Source organism: Homarus americanus, unplaced genomic scaffold, assembly GCF_018991925.1.
Source record: "Homarus americanus isolate GMGI-L3 unplaced genomic scaffold, GMGI_Hamer_2.0 scaffold13846, whole genome shotgun sequence".
Classification (NCBI taxonomy): domain Eukaryota; kingdom Metazoa; phylum Arthropoda; class Malacostraca; order Decapoda; family Nephropidae; genus Homarus; species Homarus americanus.
Window position 1 is genome coordinate 1590488 of NW_024757805.1, and position 17621 is coordinate 1608108.

The window sequence follows — 17621 nt, forward strand, 5'->3', positions numbered from 1 at the left end:
TTATTTCAGTTATTTAGCTTTTCATTATATGTCGGTAGCTTATTTTATTACTTTATTTATTTATTTTATATTTGTATTTATTATTATTATTATTATTATTATTATTATTATTGTTATTGTTATTGTTATTATTGTTGTTGTTGTTGTTATTACATAAAACTTCCAAACGCTAAGCTGTTTATTATGTATATGTTTCCCTGTATACAGTATATTAATGGCCAAAAAATATTATTATATTATTTGTGTGTTAGTCAAACGTGGGTGGTAAGGACCGTAGACTACTTTTACAGAGCATAGGTTATAACTGTCAGTGTGTGTGTGTGTGTGTGTGTGTGTGTGTGTGTGTGTGTGTGTGTGGGTGTGTGTGGGTGTGTGTTTATCAGCTGAGATAGGTACAATACAGCACCAGGATGGCTCAGCAGCTGACTAAAGTGCAGCCACAAGAAGCAGCGGCCAAACACTCGCTAACTTTCGCCTCGCTAAAGTTGTGGAGGCGGAGGCAAGAAGCACGACCACAGTTTGACTAAAGTTGAGGGACAATTGATGCTGAAGGGAAAAAAAAATGTTTCTGAATTTTATCAAGTGGCTGACTGGGAGTTGAAGACTGTGTGTGTGTGTGTGTGTGTGTGTGTGTGTGTTTTCTCCCCGTCTCGAGTTTTATCCTCTCTCTCTCTCTCTCTCTCTCTCTCTCTCTCTCTCTCTCTCCTTCCATTCCCCTTCTCTCTCCCTAATCTCTTGCCTCTCCTTCATCCGTCCCCTCCCCGAGAGTGCCACAGTGCCTAGTGAGGGGAGGGGAGACCGGGCAGAGGAGCCAACTAGGGCAGTGCCAGGAATATATGGTTCATTCAGAGGAGTGGACTTATGAAGGAGGAGAGAGAGAGAGAGAGAGAGAGAGAGAGAGAGAGAGAGAGAGAGAGAGAGAGAGAGAGAGGAGAGAGCACCCTTCAAGCCTTGGCACACACATCTTTTTTCAGCTCTTTCCACACACACACACACACACACCCTCCCCCATAGATCATACTTACAATACATACACTATATAGATTCATACATAAACTTTATCGTATACACATTATTATACAGCATTTAAATGTTCAGTAGTCTTGGGCACTGTGGATTATATACATGAATCAGCCTGGTGAGGGGGGGGAGGGTTCCTGGTGGTGGTGAATACCTGTTAGTAAGGTTCATCAGCACTATGTGTGTGTGTGTGTGTGTGTGTGTGTGTGTGTGTGTGTGTGTGTGTTCTCCTCCCTCCCTATGCCACCCTGCCACCCTTCCTATCATCCACGTCTCTTCATCTTCACCCATTTATTCTTCTTCCTCCTAATCTCTCCTTCTTCTTCTTTTCCTTCTCACCCTTATTCCTCTTCATCCTTCTCTCTCCTTCACTTCCACGCTGGTAGTCCTCCCCAACCCCTCTCCTCCTCCTCCTCCTTCTTCTCTTCCTCATCCTTTTTTTCCTCCTCCTCATCCTCCTCACCCTTCCTCTTCTCCTACTTTTAAATCTTCCCTTTCCTCTCCTCTTTTATCCTCCTCTTCCTCTTCCCATCCTTCCTAAATCCTTTCACCTTCCGCTTGAATAGTAAGACTTAGTGTGTCCGAGGTTTCTCAACACTTTTTTTTTATAGGAGGCTTTAAAGGTGACCTCTTCCTTGTAAACCTTCTATTAACACTACCGCCTGGGGAAAAAATTATGTATTTATATTAATGTCGTTTGTAAATAGACGAGTCTTGTAAAAATGGTCTATATTTACTATTTACATGATTGTCTTGTAAAAAAAATAGTATTATAACCTTATTTACAGGATTTACATTGCACGGAAGAGAATTTTAAGTACATCGTAAAATAAAGTGACATTATAATCCCTCAGGTCATTACCAGCAACAGAACGAACTGAGTCAAATGCGTGATTAAATTCGTTTAGGACAATTCAAAAACTTGTAACTAAAACAAGGTTACATTCGATTTTTTTTTTAATTTCCGATAACGGATTTTAACGATTTTTGATATTTACAACGACTTTTTTGTTTAGAAGATTTGATAGATAATGATTCAGGGTAAAATTATTGAATCTATATCGTTGTTTCTGAGGTGACACTGAGACAACCTAACCTGAGAGGAAATTGATTGGGGAGAGGGGAGTTTGGTTGGGGAGAGGGGAGTTTGGTTGGGGAGAGGGGAGTTTGTTGTAGTCTCCCCTCATAAACATTTTCTTTCACCTGTCTCTCTTCCCGTTTTCTCTCTCTCTTTCTCTCTCTCTCTCTCAAACCAGGTGTGCCACTCTCCCTTTCATTCTCCTCTTCTCCCTCTCACTAGTGTTACTGGAGGGAGAGTCAGAGGGAGAGTAATGGGATTAGTCTTCTCTCCCTCACATATTTTTGTCTTTTTCTTCATATGTCGCTTCTTATTTTACTTCCTCTCCTCGTCCCCTCTCACTTTATCCTTCCCCTTCTCTCCAGTTTCACTCTCTCCCTCTTCTCCTTCTCTCCCTTTACCTTCTTCTCTCTCTCTCTCTCTCTCTTCTCTTCCATTTCCTCTACTTCATTTAACTTTTCATTTTCTTCCTGTCCCTCTCCGTTTCCTCTCTCCTCCTTCCTTCCTTTATCCTCCTACCCCTCCTCCCCCCCTTTCTTCCTCCTCCTTCTTCTTCTTCCTGCTCTTCCTCCTCCCCTTCTTCCCTTGTTCTCTCTCTCTGGGCAGTATAAAGGAAGAGTCATGGTAGTAATAACACTCCTCTTGGTTCTCCTCCTTCCATTTCTTTCTTCCTAATTCAGCTTCTATCCTTCCCCTCTCTCCTCTCCCTTCTCCCCACGTCTCACTGCCCCCAGCATCCTCCAAGCCACAAACAATTTACCAAGTCTTTTCGTAATGTCAACCTATAGAAATAAACAGTTTCTTTCGACATGCCCCACTTTAACCCAGATCCTCAACCCGGGTTTATCACACCTGACCTGACCTGACCTGACCTGACCTAACCTAACCTAACCTAACCTAACCTAACCTAACCTAACCTAACCTAACCTAACCTAACCTAACCTAACCTGACCTGACCTGACCTGACCTAACCTAACCTAACCTTACTTTCCTGACTTCTCACTCTCATGTCCGTCTTGGTGATAACGATTATGCATTACCTGAAGATTAGACATCCCAGACCTTCTCAGCTTATATGACCTGACTTAATTTACCTGAAATTTAAGACAACTCAGCTTATTTTACCTGAAGATAAACCGACCTAACATTCTCCAGGGTGGTTAGGTTAGGTTAGGTTAACTTAGGTTAGTTTCGGTTGGATTAGGTTAAGTTAGCGTTTCGGTAGTTAATGTTCAGGTAAAATAAACTCTAGATTCTAAAGTTCAGGTAATCTCATTGGTTATACCCCGCTGAATTATACCAAGCTATCGTATATAATATTAATCAGTCCATATTATAAACCGGAAGAAATGTAGTGTCTTTATACACATTTGAATATTTTATATCGTTGTTAAATCCGGGTTCTAGAGGGTGATAAAGTTGTGAATGTGTAGAGGCGTAATTCCTCCATCTATTAGCAGTGAAATATATCAGGTCGTGTTATAGTGTGTGTATATATCACATGATGCAGGGTCAAGATAATGATATAAGGACATATTACAGCAACTTGCATGTGGATAATGACCTTTATATCCAGGTTATATAAGGATGGAGAGGACATTGTTTGTTTCCTGAGGTGAGGGGGGGGTGTAGGGGTGAGGAGGAGGGAGGGGCTGGGGGTGTAGGGGTGGAGGAGGGAGGGAGGGGCTGGGGGGGGTGTAGGGGTGAGGAGGAGGGGGGAGGCCTGGGGGTGTAGGGGGTGAGGAGGAGGGAGGGCTGGGGGAGGGGGTGGAGAGGAGGAGGGGTGTAGGGGTGAGGGAGGGAGGGGGGGTAGGGGTGAGGGAGGAGGGAAGGGGGGGGTGGGGGTGAGGAGGAGGAGGGTCTGGGGGGCTTAGGGTGAGGAGGAGATAAATTTTACGCTATATAAGATACTGAAATAAATAATAACATGGTGGTATATTATATGACTCACGTGATAGGTGGTGTAGAAGGTGAGATATTAGCGTGATATAGTGGAGAGGTGATGGAGGGATAGCTAGGTGGCGTGATTTAGCGGAGGAATGGTGGAGACGTGATTTGAAGGTGATAAATCTTACTGTTATATTATCATGTTATCATAGTAATGTAATTAATCCTTGTTCATTAAATCTGAGTCACGGCGAGAAAATAGGTTGGTCGGGTTGGTTAAGTTGCTCGGTTTAGTCGGGTTACTCGGATTAGTCGGGTTCGTCGGATCGGTCGGTTTGGACGGGTCAGTTGGATTGGTCGGTTTAGTCGGGTCGATCGGTTTAGTCGGGTCGGTAGCGTGGGGAGTGACCATAATTCCAGGCGATATACTAAAATATGAAATATGGACGAAAATGTCTTAACTACGGGGTTTTTTTCTTGGCGAGGAAGAAAAATGCTGCTCATTTGAATAATTTACAGCGTGTGACCCGAGGCAGGGGAGAAATGAGGGAAATAATGGATAATCGAGTGTCCCTGTTAGTGGGGGCGGGGGGTGGTGTGAATGAGGGGTTGGTATGGCGTGGGTAAGGAGGGGGGAGGATGGGGATGGGTGATAGGGAGGAAAATAAGGGAGAAACAACGCAGCGGTGGGGATCGTTTTCACAGGTGTGCTCAGAGCTGTCATGAGTTACTGAAGCTGAAGTAGTATAAATTAACGTGAATAAAGAGCCAATACCACACTGATGTTACCTTAGCTGTAAATATTGACTTAGCACCAGTAAGGAGACAGAATTAACGTAGATAATCTCTCCTGAAGGTTATTACATCGTCAGGTGAGAGGAATCATCTTAAATAACCTCTCACAGACTCAGGTCCTCCTACAGCGTGAAGAGGTACTGGTGGAGAGGGTCGCCGTACCATCATCCTCAGCGTCAGGTCGGTACTGGAGGCGGCGTCGTTCACTGGGAGGGTTTATAGCGGGTCATGGTACTGTGTGAATGACTGTAGAAATGTTTTACTGCACCGCCTCTCACCATCACGTACTATTAAAGGTGAACACATTCCTCTCGTTGGTCTGGCAGCGGTGACGGTGTGGTGCGCCTGGCTGGGGGATTTTTTTTTTTTAAAGGTCAAATGGTATGTCTGTATGTATGTCACGCATCAAGGTGGGGGAGGGGGGGGGAGGTGCGTCAGGCAGCGGGGTTCATAAGGTCAAAGCGATATGTATGTCTGGCAGCGAGATCCAGAGAGTTAGAATATGTTTATCTTGCAATTGAGTAATGGAATGTGTTGATTCAGGTTAGCGTGGAGGTGAAAGACTTGGTTACCTGTGGCTGTGACGTGGTAGGTTGACTCGCCCGGTGGTAAGGAGGGAGGGTTATCATACCTGTGGAGGGTGAGTGATGGAGTGTTGTGATGGTGTATGCTTCTCCTGGCTAGTATTCTTGTGAGGTTATGATGATATACTGGGACATTCTTTAGTGCTGTGTGTTGACGAGGTATGATAAATAAAACTCTAGAATATTTTGACTTTCTACATCTACCTTATTTAATTGAAGACCACTATTACCACCACTACTACCTCCTACCATCACCTATCACCTCTTCCTACAACCACCACTACCTCCTACCACCTACTAGACCCACTACTACCACCACCACCTCCTAGCGGAATAATAGATCACTCCTACCAATGTGATGACGCGTCTTTAGTACTTCCGGCAACGGTGTGAGGCTCACTTCCTGTACGATGACTTCAGATAGACTGTGGCAGTGGACAAGGGCTGGTCAACCCTGGGGCAGTAGGCAGTGGCTACCAACCCTGGGGCAGTGGACACACACAACCCCTGGGGGCAGTGGCGCAAGGGCTACTCAACCCTGGGGGCAGTAGCAAGTGGCTACCAACCCTGGGGCAGTGGCAAGGGCCACCAACCTCTGGGGCAGGCAAGGGCTACCAACCCTCTGGGGCAGTAGGCAAGGGCGACCAACCTCTGGGGTGGTAGGCAAGGGCTACCAACCCTGGGGCAGTGGGGCGGGCTACCAACCCTGGGGGCAGTGGGCAGCACACCAACCCCTGGGGCAGGACAGGCCACTGACCCCCTGGGGCAGTGGGCAAGTGGCACCAACCCTGGGGCAGTGGACAAGGGCTACCAACCTCTGGGGCAGTATGCAAGGGCTACCAAAATCTGGGGCAGGGCAAGGGCTACCAAAATCTGGGGAAAAGCAAGGGCTAACAACCTCTGGGCAGTAGGCAGGCACAACAACCTCTGGGGGCAGCAGGCAAGGGCTACCAACCTCTGGGGCAGTGGGCAAGGGCTACCAACCCTCTGGGCAGTAGGCAGGCTACCAACCTCTGGGGCAGTAGGCAAGGGCTACCAACCTCTGGGGTAGGCAAGGCTACCAACCTCTGGGGCAGTAGGCAAGGGCTACCAACCTCTGGGGCAGTAGGCAAGGGCTACCAACCTCTGGGGCAGTAGGCAAGGGCTACCAACCTCTGGGGCAGTAGGCAAGGGCTACCAACGTCTGGGGCAGTAGGCAAGGGCTACCAAAATCTGGCCCAGACGTTTTCATTGGCTGCTATTAATACCTGTTTATGGAAGTCATGTTTACGAGTGTTAGTTTGTGTACCAGGAATTCATGTATAGTATGTCTGTGTGTATGTTTATCTGTGTGTGTGTGTGTGTGTGTGTGTGTGTGTGTTTGGGTGTATACAGGTACTACCCAGCCCGATAATATCTTGTTTTAGTTTGTGTGTGTGTGTGTGTGTGTGTGTGTGTCCTACCATAGACCTTTTCTGCCCACCATTCTCTCCTTTCGTCTTTCTCTCATCATCTTTATTATCTGGTGATCTTTCTCAATTTTTTTACTCATTCTTCATTTTCCTCCTCCTCTTCATTTTCCTCCTCCTCCTCATTTTATACCTTTCCCTCTTCTTCCTCCTCCTCCTCCTCCTCCTCCTCCTCCTTTTCTGCCTTCCCTCTTCCTCCCACCCTTCTTCATATTCCTGCCCCCTCCTCCCCACTTTTTGCTCTCCCCGTCTCCCCATTAGATGACAGTTCAGGAGCAATATAACTCACTGCTTGACACTATCTCACTGACCAGCCAACCTTCTCTCTCTCTCTCTCTTTTTGTACAATTTTCTCTCCCTCTTTCTCTTTTCATTTATTTCTCTCTGCCTCACTGTAAAATTCCTTCGCTTTCTCTTTCTCCTCTCGCAGTAAAACTAACTCTCTCTCTCACAAAAGGATTAGAACGCACTCTCACGGACACCTGAACGCACGCGCTCCAAACTGTAAACTCAGGCTACCTCTCCGCAGTAAGACTCGACTCCCAGCAGTCAGCGGTTTACACAAGGTGACAAATATTTACCTGCTGTCCCCTTTACCTGTGGGCCAGACACTAGTAGAGGCTGGTAGTTGTGGTAGGTGGTGAGATGTTGGTAATAGGGGCTGGTAGGTGATGGAGAGGTTGGGGGGGTAGTGGTGGTGGTTGTAGGTGGTTGTAGGTGGTGGTGGTTGTAAGGGTGGTAAGATGGTGGTGGTTGTAAGGGTGGTAGGTTGGTGTGGTGGTTGTAAGGGGTGATAGGTGGTGGTGGTATAGGGGTGGTAGGTGGTGGTGGTGGTTGTAAGGGTGATAGGTGGTGGTGGTGGTTGTAAGGGTGGTAAGTGGTGGTGGTTGTAAGGGTGGTAGGTGATGGTGGTTGTAGGGGGTGGTACGAGGTGTTGTGTTGGTGGTTGTAGAGGGGTGGTTGATAGTGACTCAACCCAGGAAAGAGAGAGTAGGTTAGTTCACACCGGTTGGAACCAGCTCGTGTTGAGTGTGTGTGTGTGTGTGTGTGTGTCCAATAAAACACACACACACACTAGGAAACTAAAATATACTCACATACATAATACAGTGTACCCAGACCTTGCACGAGCCAGGGGTAAGGTGGTAAATTTTAGAGACACTTAGAAATGCATTAGTGCAGATCTGTGTAAGTGGTGGTAGTAGTAGTAATAGTAAGTGGTAGTAGTAGTAATAGTAAGTGGTGGTAGTAGTAGTAATAGTAAGTGGTGGTAGTAGTAGTAATAGTAAGTGGTGGTAGTAGTAATAGTAAGTGGTGGTAGTAGTAGTAATAGTAAGTGCTGCTAGTAGTGGTAAGAGTAAGTGGTGGTAGTAGTAGTAATAGTAACGAGGGGTAATAGTAATTGGTTGTGGTAGTAAATGATTGTGGCAAACTGGTGGTGGTGGTAGTAGTTGTAGTAGGCCTAAATAAGCCTATGAAAAGATAATCTTTTTCACTATAATCACTATTAAATCATCACCATATTACACCATTAGTTATTAAATTGATAAGAAAAGGAGAAAATACTATCAACTGAAGCATGAATTTCTTATCTGAATAAATTTACATATTAAAACCTTCAAAAACCTTAAAAGTGAAGCCTGGTCTTACCTGGTTCACTCCCCTTGGTTCTGTCTGGTTCACCCCTGGTCCATCACCCCTGGTCCATCCCCCCCTCTGGTTCATCCCCCCTGGTCCATCCCCCCTGGTCCATCCCCCCTGGTTCCTCTGGCCCAAATTACTGGCCATTTATGTCAAATTAATAATCAGAATCTCCTGCGTCTTTTGAGTGATTTATGTGGTAATGAGTCTAATTTATGAGTGATCACCTTTTGTTATTTTGTTTTCTTGTAAAGTTTAATGTTTTGTTTTGTGTTGACGGTATAGGGTTTATTATTATTATTATTATTATTATTATTATTATTATTATTATTATTATTATTATTATTATTATTATTATTATTATTATTATTATTATTATTATTATTATTATTATCATTATTATTATTATTATTAGACATATATAATTTAAATAAAAAATCCTCATAGTAAACAACATATTTAATTAAGAAAAATATAACCCATGATAATTATTTTTTTAGATAATGAATAAATTTCCAATAAATTAGTCATTGAGAATAAGAGTGATATGACGGCCAGATGAGAAGATATTTGGTGCTAATTAATGAAAATAAATTAAAGTTTCATCTCGGTAATTGGCGTCTTACCTGCGATAGAATTTAAACTAAAATAAAATAGAAAAATAAAATAAAATATAGGAATATAAAATAATAAAATAGATAATACAATACGATAATAAAATATAATTATAAATAAATCAAACATAAAATAATAAAATTTAAAACAAAATTAAATAAGATAGAAAATTAGAAGAAAATTAATAAGTTAAACATTAATACAAAAAATAAAACGCTTGGCAAAAAATTTTCCCGGAAGGAACCACACCCAGTAAGTCTCGTCAGTAATGTGTTGTGGGGGAGGAGAAGAGAGGGGGAGGAGGAAAAGAGAGAGAGGACGAGGAGGAAGAATGGGTGGAAGAGGCGTGGGTGAGAAGGAGGGGGAGTAGGAGAGGAAGAGGAAGATGAGAAGGTGGAGAAATGGGTAGAAGAGGAAGAGGAGGAGGAATGGGTAGAAGAGGAGTGGGTGAGAAGGAAGGGGAGGAGGAGAAGAAGTGGGAGATGGAGGAAGGGGAAGAGGAGGTGTAAGAAGAAGAAGAGGAGGAGGAGGAGGAGAAATAAGAAAAAGAGGAGGAGGAGGTGAAGGAGAAGTAGTGGGAGATGGAAGAGGAGGAGGAGGAGATACAGGAAGAGAATGAGGAAGAAGAGGAATGAAGAGGAGACAATATACTGCTCCTCCCCGACCAATATTTTCCCGCCACTATAAACGCATATTCAGACCCTCTATCAATTGTCTCCAGCCTCTTATTATATGGGATCAGAACCTCTATAGGAGACTGTCTTTCCTTGGGTGAGGGATTTGGATACTGTACCTCCTCCCACAGTGTTTGTATTTCTGAAGGTACAGTGTTAGGTGTTTCAAAGGGTACAGTGTTAGGTGTTTAAAGTACAGTGTTATGTGTGTGTATTGTGATGCCCGTGAGTTACAGTGTGAAGGCGTTGGATGTGTGGTGAGTGTGACTGATCCTTGTGAAATGGTGTCCGCCTCGTTATAGTGAGAGAGAGAGAGAGAGAGAGAGTCTTTTATTGACTGTGAAAGAGGATCAGGGAGGGAGGGGGGGAGGGTACTCAGCTGTTCAGAAGATCTCTATCATAATCCAATTATTCTCAAACGAGTGACTCATACCACCTTCACCTTCATCATTACCTCAACAATAATCTTCACCATCACCACCACCTTCTCTATCGCCACCACCACCTTCTCTATCACCACCATCACCACCACCACGTTCTCCACCAACTGGTTATCTCCTCCCCCCCCCCAACCTTCCCCCACCAACTACCCAACCAGGGCTGACCAGGTGAATGGTTTTACCCTCCGCCCCACAGTCATGCGCGCCTTGGCTAACCTTGTTTACGTGTCACGCTCGCTCGGTGGCTCTGGGATCTTCTTCATTGTCAGAGATGGAAAAACGTCGGGGGGCCCCTTAGTGAGGACACCACCTCCAGGAGTTCCATTTGCCGCCTATGACATTTTTGGCTGTGGTTTTGTGTAGCAGTGTGGTGTAGTGGTGTGTGGGCGGGGTGGGCGTTCTTACCGGCTTGAGAGAGTATAGGGTGTCTGTCTTTAACATTTGTAGACATTAATTCTTTTTCTTTACTAATTTGGGTAAAGATGTAATTTAACGTTTTTTTCTAAGTGTGTTTGTGTCGTATTTACAAAGACAAATTATTATTATTTTTTATGGAGTAGAAAATGATGTCTGCTTACGATAGAAGTCCAGATATTGCCTATTCTGACTGACTGACTGACTCACGACATGACTTGACGTATATTCACGGACCCACTTGAGAAAATATACTAGAGTGACCCAGTCTTAGTCACCCTTGTGGTCATCTAAGGTCATAACTCTATTGTAGGGGAACTTAATAATACTCACCGCCCACACTGTCTACTGCCCTCACTAGTAGGTCTTCCCCGCCGCCTCGCTCCCTCAAGTGACGGATCACCACGATGCTGTCTGGTGGTGCCGGGGGCCGCTCCAGGGACCTCACGCAGTGTTTATATACGATGTGTTGACAGGAAACTGAGGCAAGGATATGAGAACAAACATTGATTTTATTAGATGACGAAATGTAGTGCCTGAGTGAGGACTGTTGACCTCAAACTAATAATGACTTGAAGGAACACGAGATAAGGAAGTAGGTGTTAGGAAAAAAACAGACATATGAAAATAACAGTGAAGAAAAGTGAGACAGTGATAAAGATGAGGAGGTGAGAGAAGGCGGTAACAGAGGATGATGAAGGAGGTGAGGCAGTAAACTAGTGGTAAAGATGATGAAGGAGGTGAAGCAATAACACAGTGAGAATGATGATAAAGTGAGGAAGGGAGAAACACAGTGACCGAGAAACACAAAGCAGCCGAGGCACTCAGCGTCTCCACGTACCAGGATGCAACACAGCGAGATATTCTTCCCGGTGGACAAGGCGAAGGACTTCGCCCGGAGGTATGGCTCCCTGGACGAGCCCGGCGTCCACCCACTGGTCCACAAGATCATCGAGGAGGAGGACGAGTTCCTACCCTACTCCTCCCCCTCCAGCTCCCCTAGGTTCACTCGCCGAGGCAACAGGAGGGAACTCAAGAAATTCCGGGAGTCGACATGTCGCAGGACGCCTCTAAGGGGCCCCGGGTCCTGGTCACCTGAGATGACCCGACCAGTCTTCCTCCGCTCTACATGTGAGTTTCTTGTGAGAGGGGGGGGGGGGCACGTTGTCCTACATGTTACTTAATTTGCCACGCCATAAAATATCTTTCATAGTTAGCACTGAGAGTTTCTTCAGAACAATATCACTCTCACCCCTGACTACCGAACACCCTGAAACACTGTTCTTCCTACACCACACTGTTCATCCTTCAACAGTACTGAAGGTCTTGGCTCTCATGTTTATTGTTAGCACGGTAAGTTATGCTCCACCTTTCTGTTGATTAACTTATTAACATGGTCATTTAGCCCTCGTCTAAGTTAATTAGCCTATTGTTAATTGTAGCTGGAGCTTTCATTTTAATTAACACATTGTTGACATAGTCACCTAGCCTTCACATGTACCTTAAATTAACTTATTATTAACACATTTAACTTAATGCATGTTAAATAACCTATTGTTTACCTGACCATATAGCGTTGACCTGACTGTTAATTAATGGGTGGTGGTCTGAAGTGCCTTGTAAACACGCGGTATGTCGCCCAGGTGGGTCAGGTGTGAGGCCGTGATGGCCGCTAATTGGGAGTAAATCCTCTTAATATAGAATTAATCCCGAAGAATTGGGTTCGAATCCCCTTTTTGTCCTCTCCCCAGCTCCCCCTTGTCGTTTTAAATCCCCAGAAATCCCAAATAATTACAATAGATGTTTAAAACCCATTCATATTAGTTCACATTCATAAGACATTGGTTTAAATCCCCCACCCCTTTATTCAAATCCTCTTCTGGTAGGGTTGGATTCCCGTCACGGAGTTTTAAGTTGTTTCTGGGGTTTATAGAATGTGTGTAAACAATGTGGGGACAATTCTCCTCACTAGGTATTTGTTTATCTGTCCTTGTTATGCAGCTCGGGTTAGTAGTGTGGTTGTTGGGTTTTATGTCCCTGTGTGCTAAAACCTGGAGGTATTAAGTGCTTGTTTCTGTCTGCTTAGCTGTCTGTCTCGATGTTATTCTGTCAGTCTGTCTGTTTTCACGTTTTCCTGCAAAGAACTGGGTTAAAAAGTACTTGTTTTTCTGTCTATTTAGCTGTTCCTCTGTCTTTTTCCGTCTCTGTCTGTTAGTCTGTGAAGTATAACACTAATTTAACGAGATTAATTCCCTAGACATTGTACGAGAAAACAGACAAGTTAATGGCGGAGCATATTGGCTCATTTTGTCTAGATATTTTTGTATTTAGTTTTTACAGCAAACTTTACCCTTTGTCTGGTTTTTTTTTTGGTCACGTTTAGCAAAGTTTTTGTATAAAAGTTTGTGAGGATTGAAATATGACGATTATTATTATTATTATTATTATTATTATTATTATTATTATTATTATTATTATTATTATTATTATTATTATTATTATTATTATTTATAGTCAAGGTCTCAGATATAATAAATTACCACCAGTAAAATATAAGAGTATGTATGGATATGTATATAATTGATGTGTATATGTATGTTCCTACGTATGTTCACATCATATTAAGTGTTCAACAAATTTTTGACCAAGAAATATAGGTAAAATTATCACTTTGTTTACGGCTCCCCTCTGAGATCAATAAGTTCGTCTGACGTGAACCAAATAAAGTATTTAACATGGCGTCCCCGTAGTGAAGATGTTAATGACACGTCGCTCATAAAGTGAATTTTTTACTCTCAACCAATTTTGACCAGAATATATTGACGTGCAGCTGCCAATAAGTCCGGCCAGATCAACTGTGAAAATTGCATTACGATCGGTGGAATTTTGTGGACGTCCGGGCGTTAATAAACAGATGAACAGACAGACAGACAGACAGACAGACAGATTGAGCATATTAATAGACAGTATATAATCATTGTGAAAGAAATTTATTTGGACAGGAATACGGTAACTCCAGCTGATTCATAGACAGGTAACAGAGCATGTTCCAGGTGTGCTTACAACAGGTGTTACAAGTGTCCTTACAACAGGTGTTACAAGTGTCCTTACAACAGGTGTTACAGGTGTGCTTACAACAGGTGTTACAGGTGTGCTTACAACAGGTGTTACAGGTGTGCTTACAACAGGTGTTACAGGTGTGCTTACAACAGGTGTCATTACACAACCAAAACATCTGTAGTTATATATCATTAACATTGAAACTTATGAGCTTTGGAAATATCTTTGTTGCTAACAACTGCTGACACTAATAAATCTTGTAGTTGACATCGCTGACATTAATGGCTGACGGCAGGTAAAACAAACACACACACACACACACACACATCGATAGTCAAACATCGCCAAATTAACAAGGTCATTGAGGCAAGATTTACATGTTTGTGAAGTTGCCGATAATTTGTTGACACAGGGCCAAGAGTTGGGGGGGGGGGGGGGAGGAGGCTGGGAAGGGTGTCAATGAGGGGAGGAGGAGGGGTGAGGCTGGTTCGTGTCTCTATGGTTTGAATTGAATTGTAACAGTTTATTTAGCCAGAAAAACACAGATACAGAGTGGATAATAATAACACTATTAACATGGCTGAGCCAGTTGAGAACCTGAGCTCTCTTGTAGGCACCTGATATATACTATACATTTATCTCAAGGAAGTATTATGTAACATTTAGTATCATCTGGAATTGTACAATAGCATGGTGGTAATAAGTACATCTTATAGTGTTACCGCGGTTATCACTTCAATATTTATTTATTTTATTATTTATTATTTATTTCTTTATTTATTTATTTTTATTTTGTTTGTTTATTTATTTATACATTCATATACACATACATATACATATATATACACACACACATATATATATATATATATATATATATATATATATATATATATATATATATATATATATATATATATAGTACATATACACAGACATACATACACATACACATATACATATAAATTAGAGTGGAATCTAAAAACATTAGTATAATGGGGGAGCAGTACAACCTGGGTTGTACAGTAATAAGGTTGAACAAGAGGTGGTTTGTCCCGAGTCTGTCTTGTACAGGACGTGTGTACTTACCCCAGACCAGGCCCAGAGAGAGCCAGCCTTCTCACTAGGGTAAATACACACGTCCCGTCCAAGGGTAAATGTAAAAAAAATATGTAAATGGTAACAGTTAGATGTGTAAAACTGTAAATAACTGTTAGAGTATATATGAGATCTTTGTTTTTCTATTGTAGATCCAAAGTTGTGTCTCCCTCCACTATATTTACAATGATAAGTGTGGATCAGAGCCGACAAAAGGTTGGGGACCACTGCTATAGTGTAATAGGTCAGGTCAGATGGGCCCAATTCCTAATAGGTGTGAATCCAATCCAAACTGATTTAACGATTGGGTTTAGGGCCGAGATCTATTGGTACCTAACCTAACCTTACCTAACCTAACCAAACCTTACCTAACCTTACCTAACCTAACCTAACCAAACCAAATGGAAAAGTTTAACGTGTGGATATATGGGTGAATTCATGAGCCAGGGGCGCCTTCATTACACAGTCGTCAACACGGATATAATTAGTATTCATGAACCCGTGAAGCGAGGAATGTTAATATAGTCAGTCAGGTACACACGGCATTACACTCACTCAGCCCCGGTGGTTAGGTTAGGTTAGGTTAGGTTTGGGTTTATTAGGTTAGGATGTCGTAGCACTGTAATACCAGTCATCCTATACCAGTCACCAATATCCTTCACCACTTACAGTATCCTACGATAGTTATCTCACCTGTGTTAGTATCCTAGACCATTTATACAGGATCCTACGCCACTCCTACTTGAATCAGTTCCTTACACCTACACCACCATCCCACCCACCCACCAACCCACCTACACCACCACCCCACCCACCCACTCATCTCCACCTGCACCACTGGCTTCGTACACACCAACGCACCACATCATCACTACCACCCCAACAACCCACTACCCCCACCCACCCCACCCACCCACCACCCCTTACACCCACCCACATCACCACCCATCTGCACCAGCATCCTACAGGAACGCCAGCAGTCACAACACTGCAACATACACACTTGGCATCAGCATCAACACTAGGTTTTTTCTCCCACATACTGGTATTGATTTAAATGTTTTCATGGTTTGGCATTTTATAATTCCGTCACCCCGTTCCCCTTCCTCCCCCCTTACCTCCACCCTTCCATTCCACTCATACCCCCCTCTCTCCCTCCCCTTACTCGTCTCTTACCTCCCTCTCCCTTCAGCCCTCCTCTCCAGTTCCTTCTTCCTCGTTTTTTCTTTTCCTTCCCCCTCCTCCTCCCCTCCCTCCTCTTCCCCATCACACCCCTCTCAAACCTTCACCCTCCTCATGTCCCCTCTCACCCTCTCACCCCTTACCCTCCTTTGCCCTCCCTCTCACCCCCCTCACCCCTCACCCCCTTCCACCTCCTTCGCCCTCCCCTCTCATCCCCTCACTTGCCACCTGCTTAGCCCTCCCCTCTCACCCCCCCTCACCCTCACCCTCACCCCCTTACCCTCCTTTGCCCTCCCCTCTCACCCCCTCACCCCTCCCCTCACCCCCTTACCCTTCTTCAGCCTCCCCTCCTCACCCCCCTCACCCCTCACCCTCTCACCCCTTACCCCATCAGCCCCAGCCTCCTCTACCCCCCTCACCCCCTCACCCCTCTCTCACCCCCTTGCCACCCTCCTTCGCCTCCTCTCACCCCCTCACCCCTCACCCTCCTCACTTGCCACCCTCCTTCGCCCTCCCCTCACCACCCCTCACCCTCTCACCCCCATACCCTCCTTTTTGCTTTCCTCTCCCACCCCCCTCACCCTCTCACCCCCCCTTACCCTTCTTCGCCTCCCTGCCCCTCACCCCTCACCCCCCCCCTCACCCCTCACCCCCTCACCCCTCACCCTCCTCCTCACCCCTCACCCTCTCACTTGCCACCCTCCTTCGCCCTCCCCTCTCACCCCCCTCACCCCTCACCCTCCCTCTCACCCCCCCTCACCCCCCTCACCCTTCGCCCTCTCACTGTTGTCAGCCGTTCCTCTCACCCATCTCCCTCACCCCTCTCTCACCCCCTTACCCTCCTTGCCATCCCTCTCACCCCCTCACCCTCTCACCCCACTTACCTTCCTTGCCCTCCCTCTCACACCCTACCCACTTCCCATCACCCCTCTCACCCCTTACCCTCTTTCGCCCTCCTTCTCACCCCCCCTCACCCCTCACCCTCTCACCCCTTACCCACTCCTTTGCCCTCCCTCTCCTTACTTACCCTCCTTCGCCCTCCCTTCTCACCCCCCCTCACCCCCCCCTCACCCCTGCTACCATCACCCATACCCTCTTAGCCGCCCTCCTCCTCACCCCCTCCACCCTCCTGCTCACTCCGGTGTCGTGGTGGCCAGTGAGAGCCTCTCCCTGTTACCACGCCACCTCATGCATATTTTATCTCGACAATTTACGTGTGTTTTTCTCAAAGTTTTCAGCTGTTTTAAAACCTTCATGAAACCAAGTTAACGGGGTTTGTGGTTTTATTTTTATTTTAATCTTGGGCGCGTGTGCTTGGGGGGTTATCAGGTTCGGTTGGTGCGTGCACAGGGTGGTCAGGTGTTATTGTGGTGGTTGGTGTGTTGTGAAGGTGATTGGGTGTGTTGTGAGGTGGTTAGGTGTGTTGTGAGGTGGTTGAGGTGTGTTGTGAGGAGTGGTTGGAAGTGTTGTGAGGTGGTTGAGTGTGTTGTGGTGGTTGGTGTGTTGTAGTGGTTGAGTGTGTGTTGTGAGGTGGTTGGAGTGTGTTGTGAGCTGGTTGGGGGTATGTGTGAGATGTTCGAGTGTGTTGTAGGGTGATTAATTGTGTTTTAAAATGACTTTCCAATGAGTTCACAAAAATTCTTACCAGCAATACGTAACTCAGTACTTCGTTCAGTTGCATATTA

At 44.9% G+C, this 17621-nt stretch overlaps 1 protein-coding gene across 1 annotated transcript in view; it reads left to right on the forward strand.

The window, feature by feature from the left end:
• The window catches only part of LOC121857815, a gene marked incomplete at its 3' end in the record, with an annotated part of 53887 nt that extends 42160 nt beyond the window's left edge, over positions 1 to 11727 (forward strand). The window contains 1 exon segment of the mRNA XM_042354068.1: positions 10910 to 11727. Within this exon segment, the coding sequence (XP_042210002.1) occupies positions 11442 to 11727 (286 nt within the window).
• Between the last annotated feature and the right edge of the window lie 5894 nt (positions 11728 to 17621).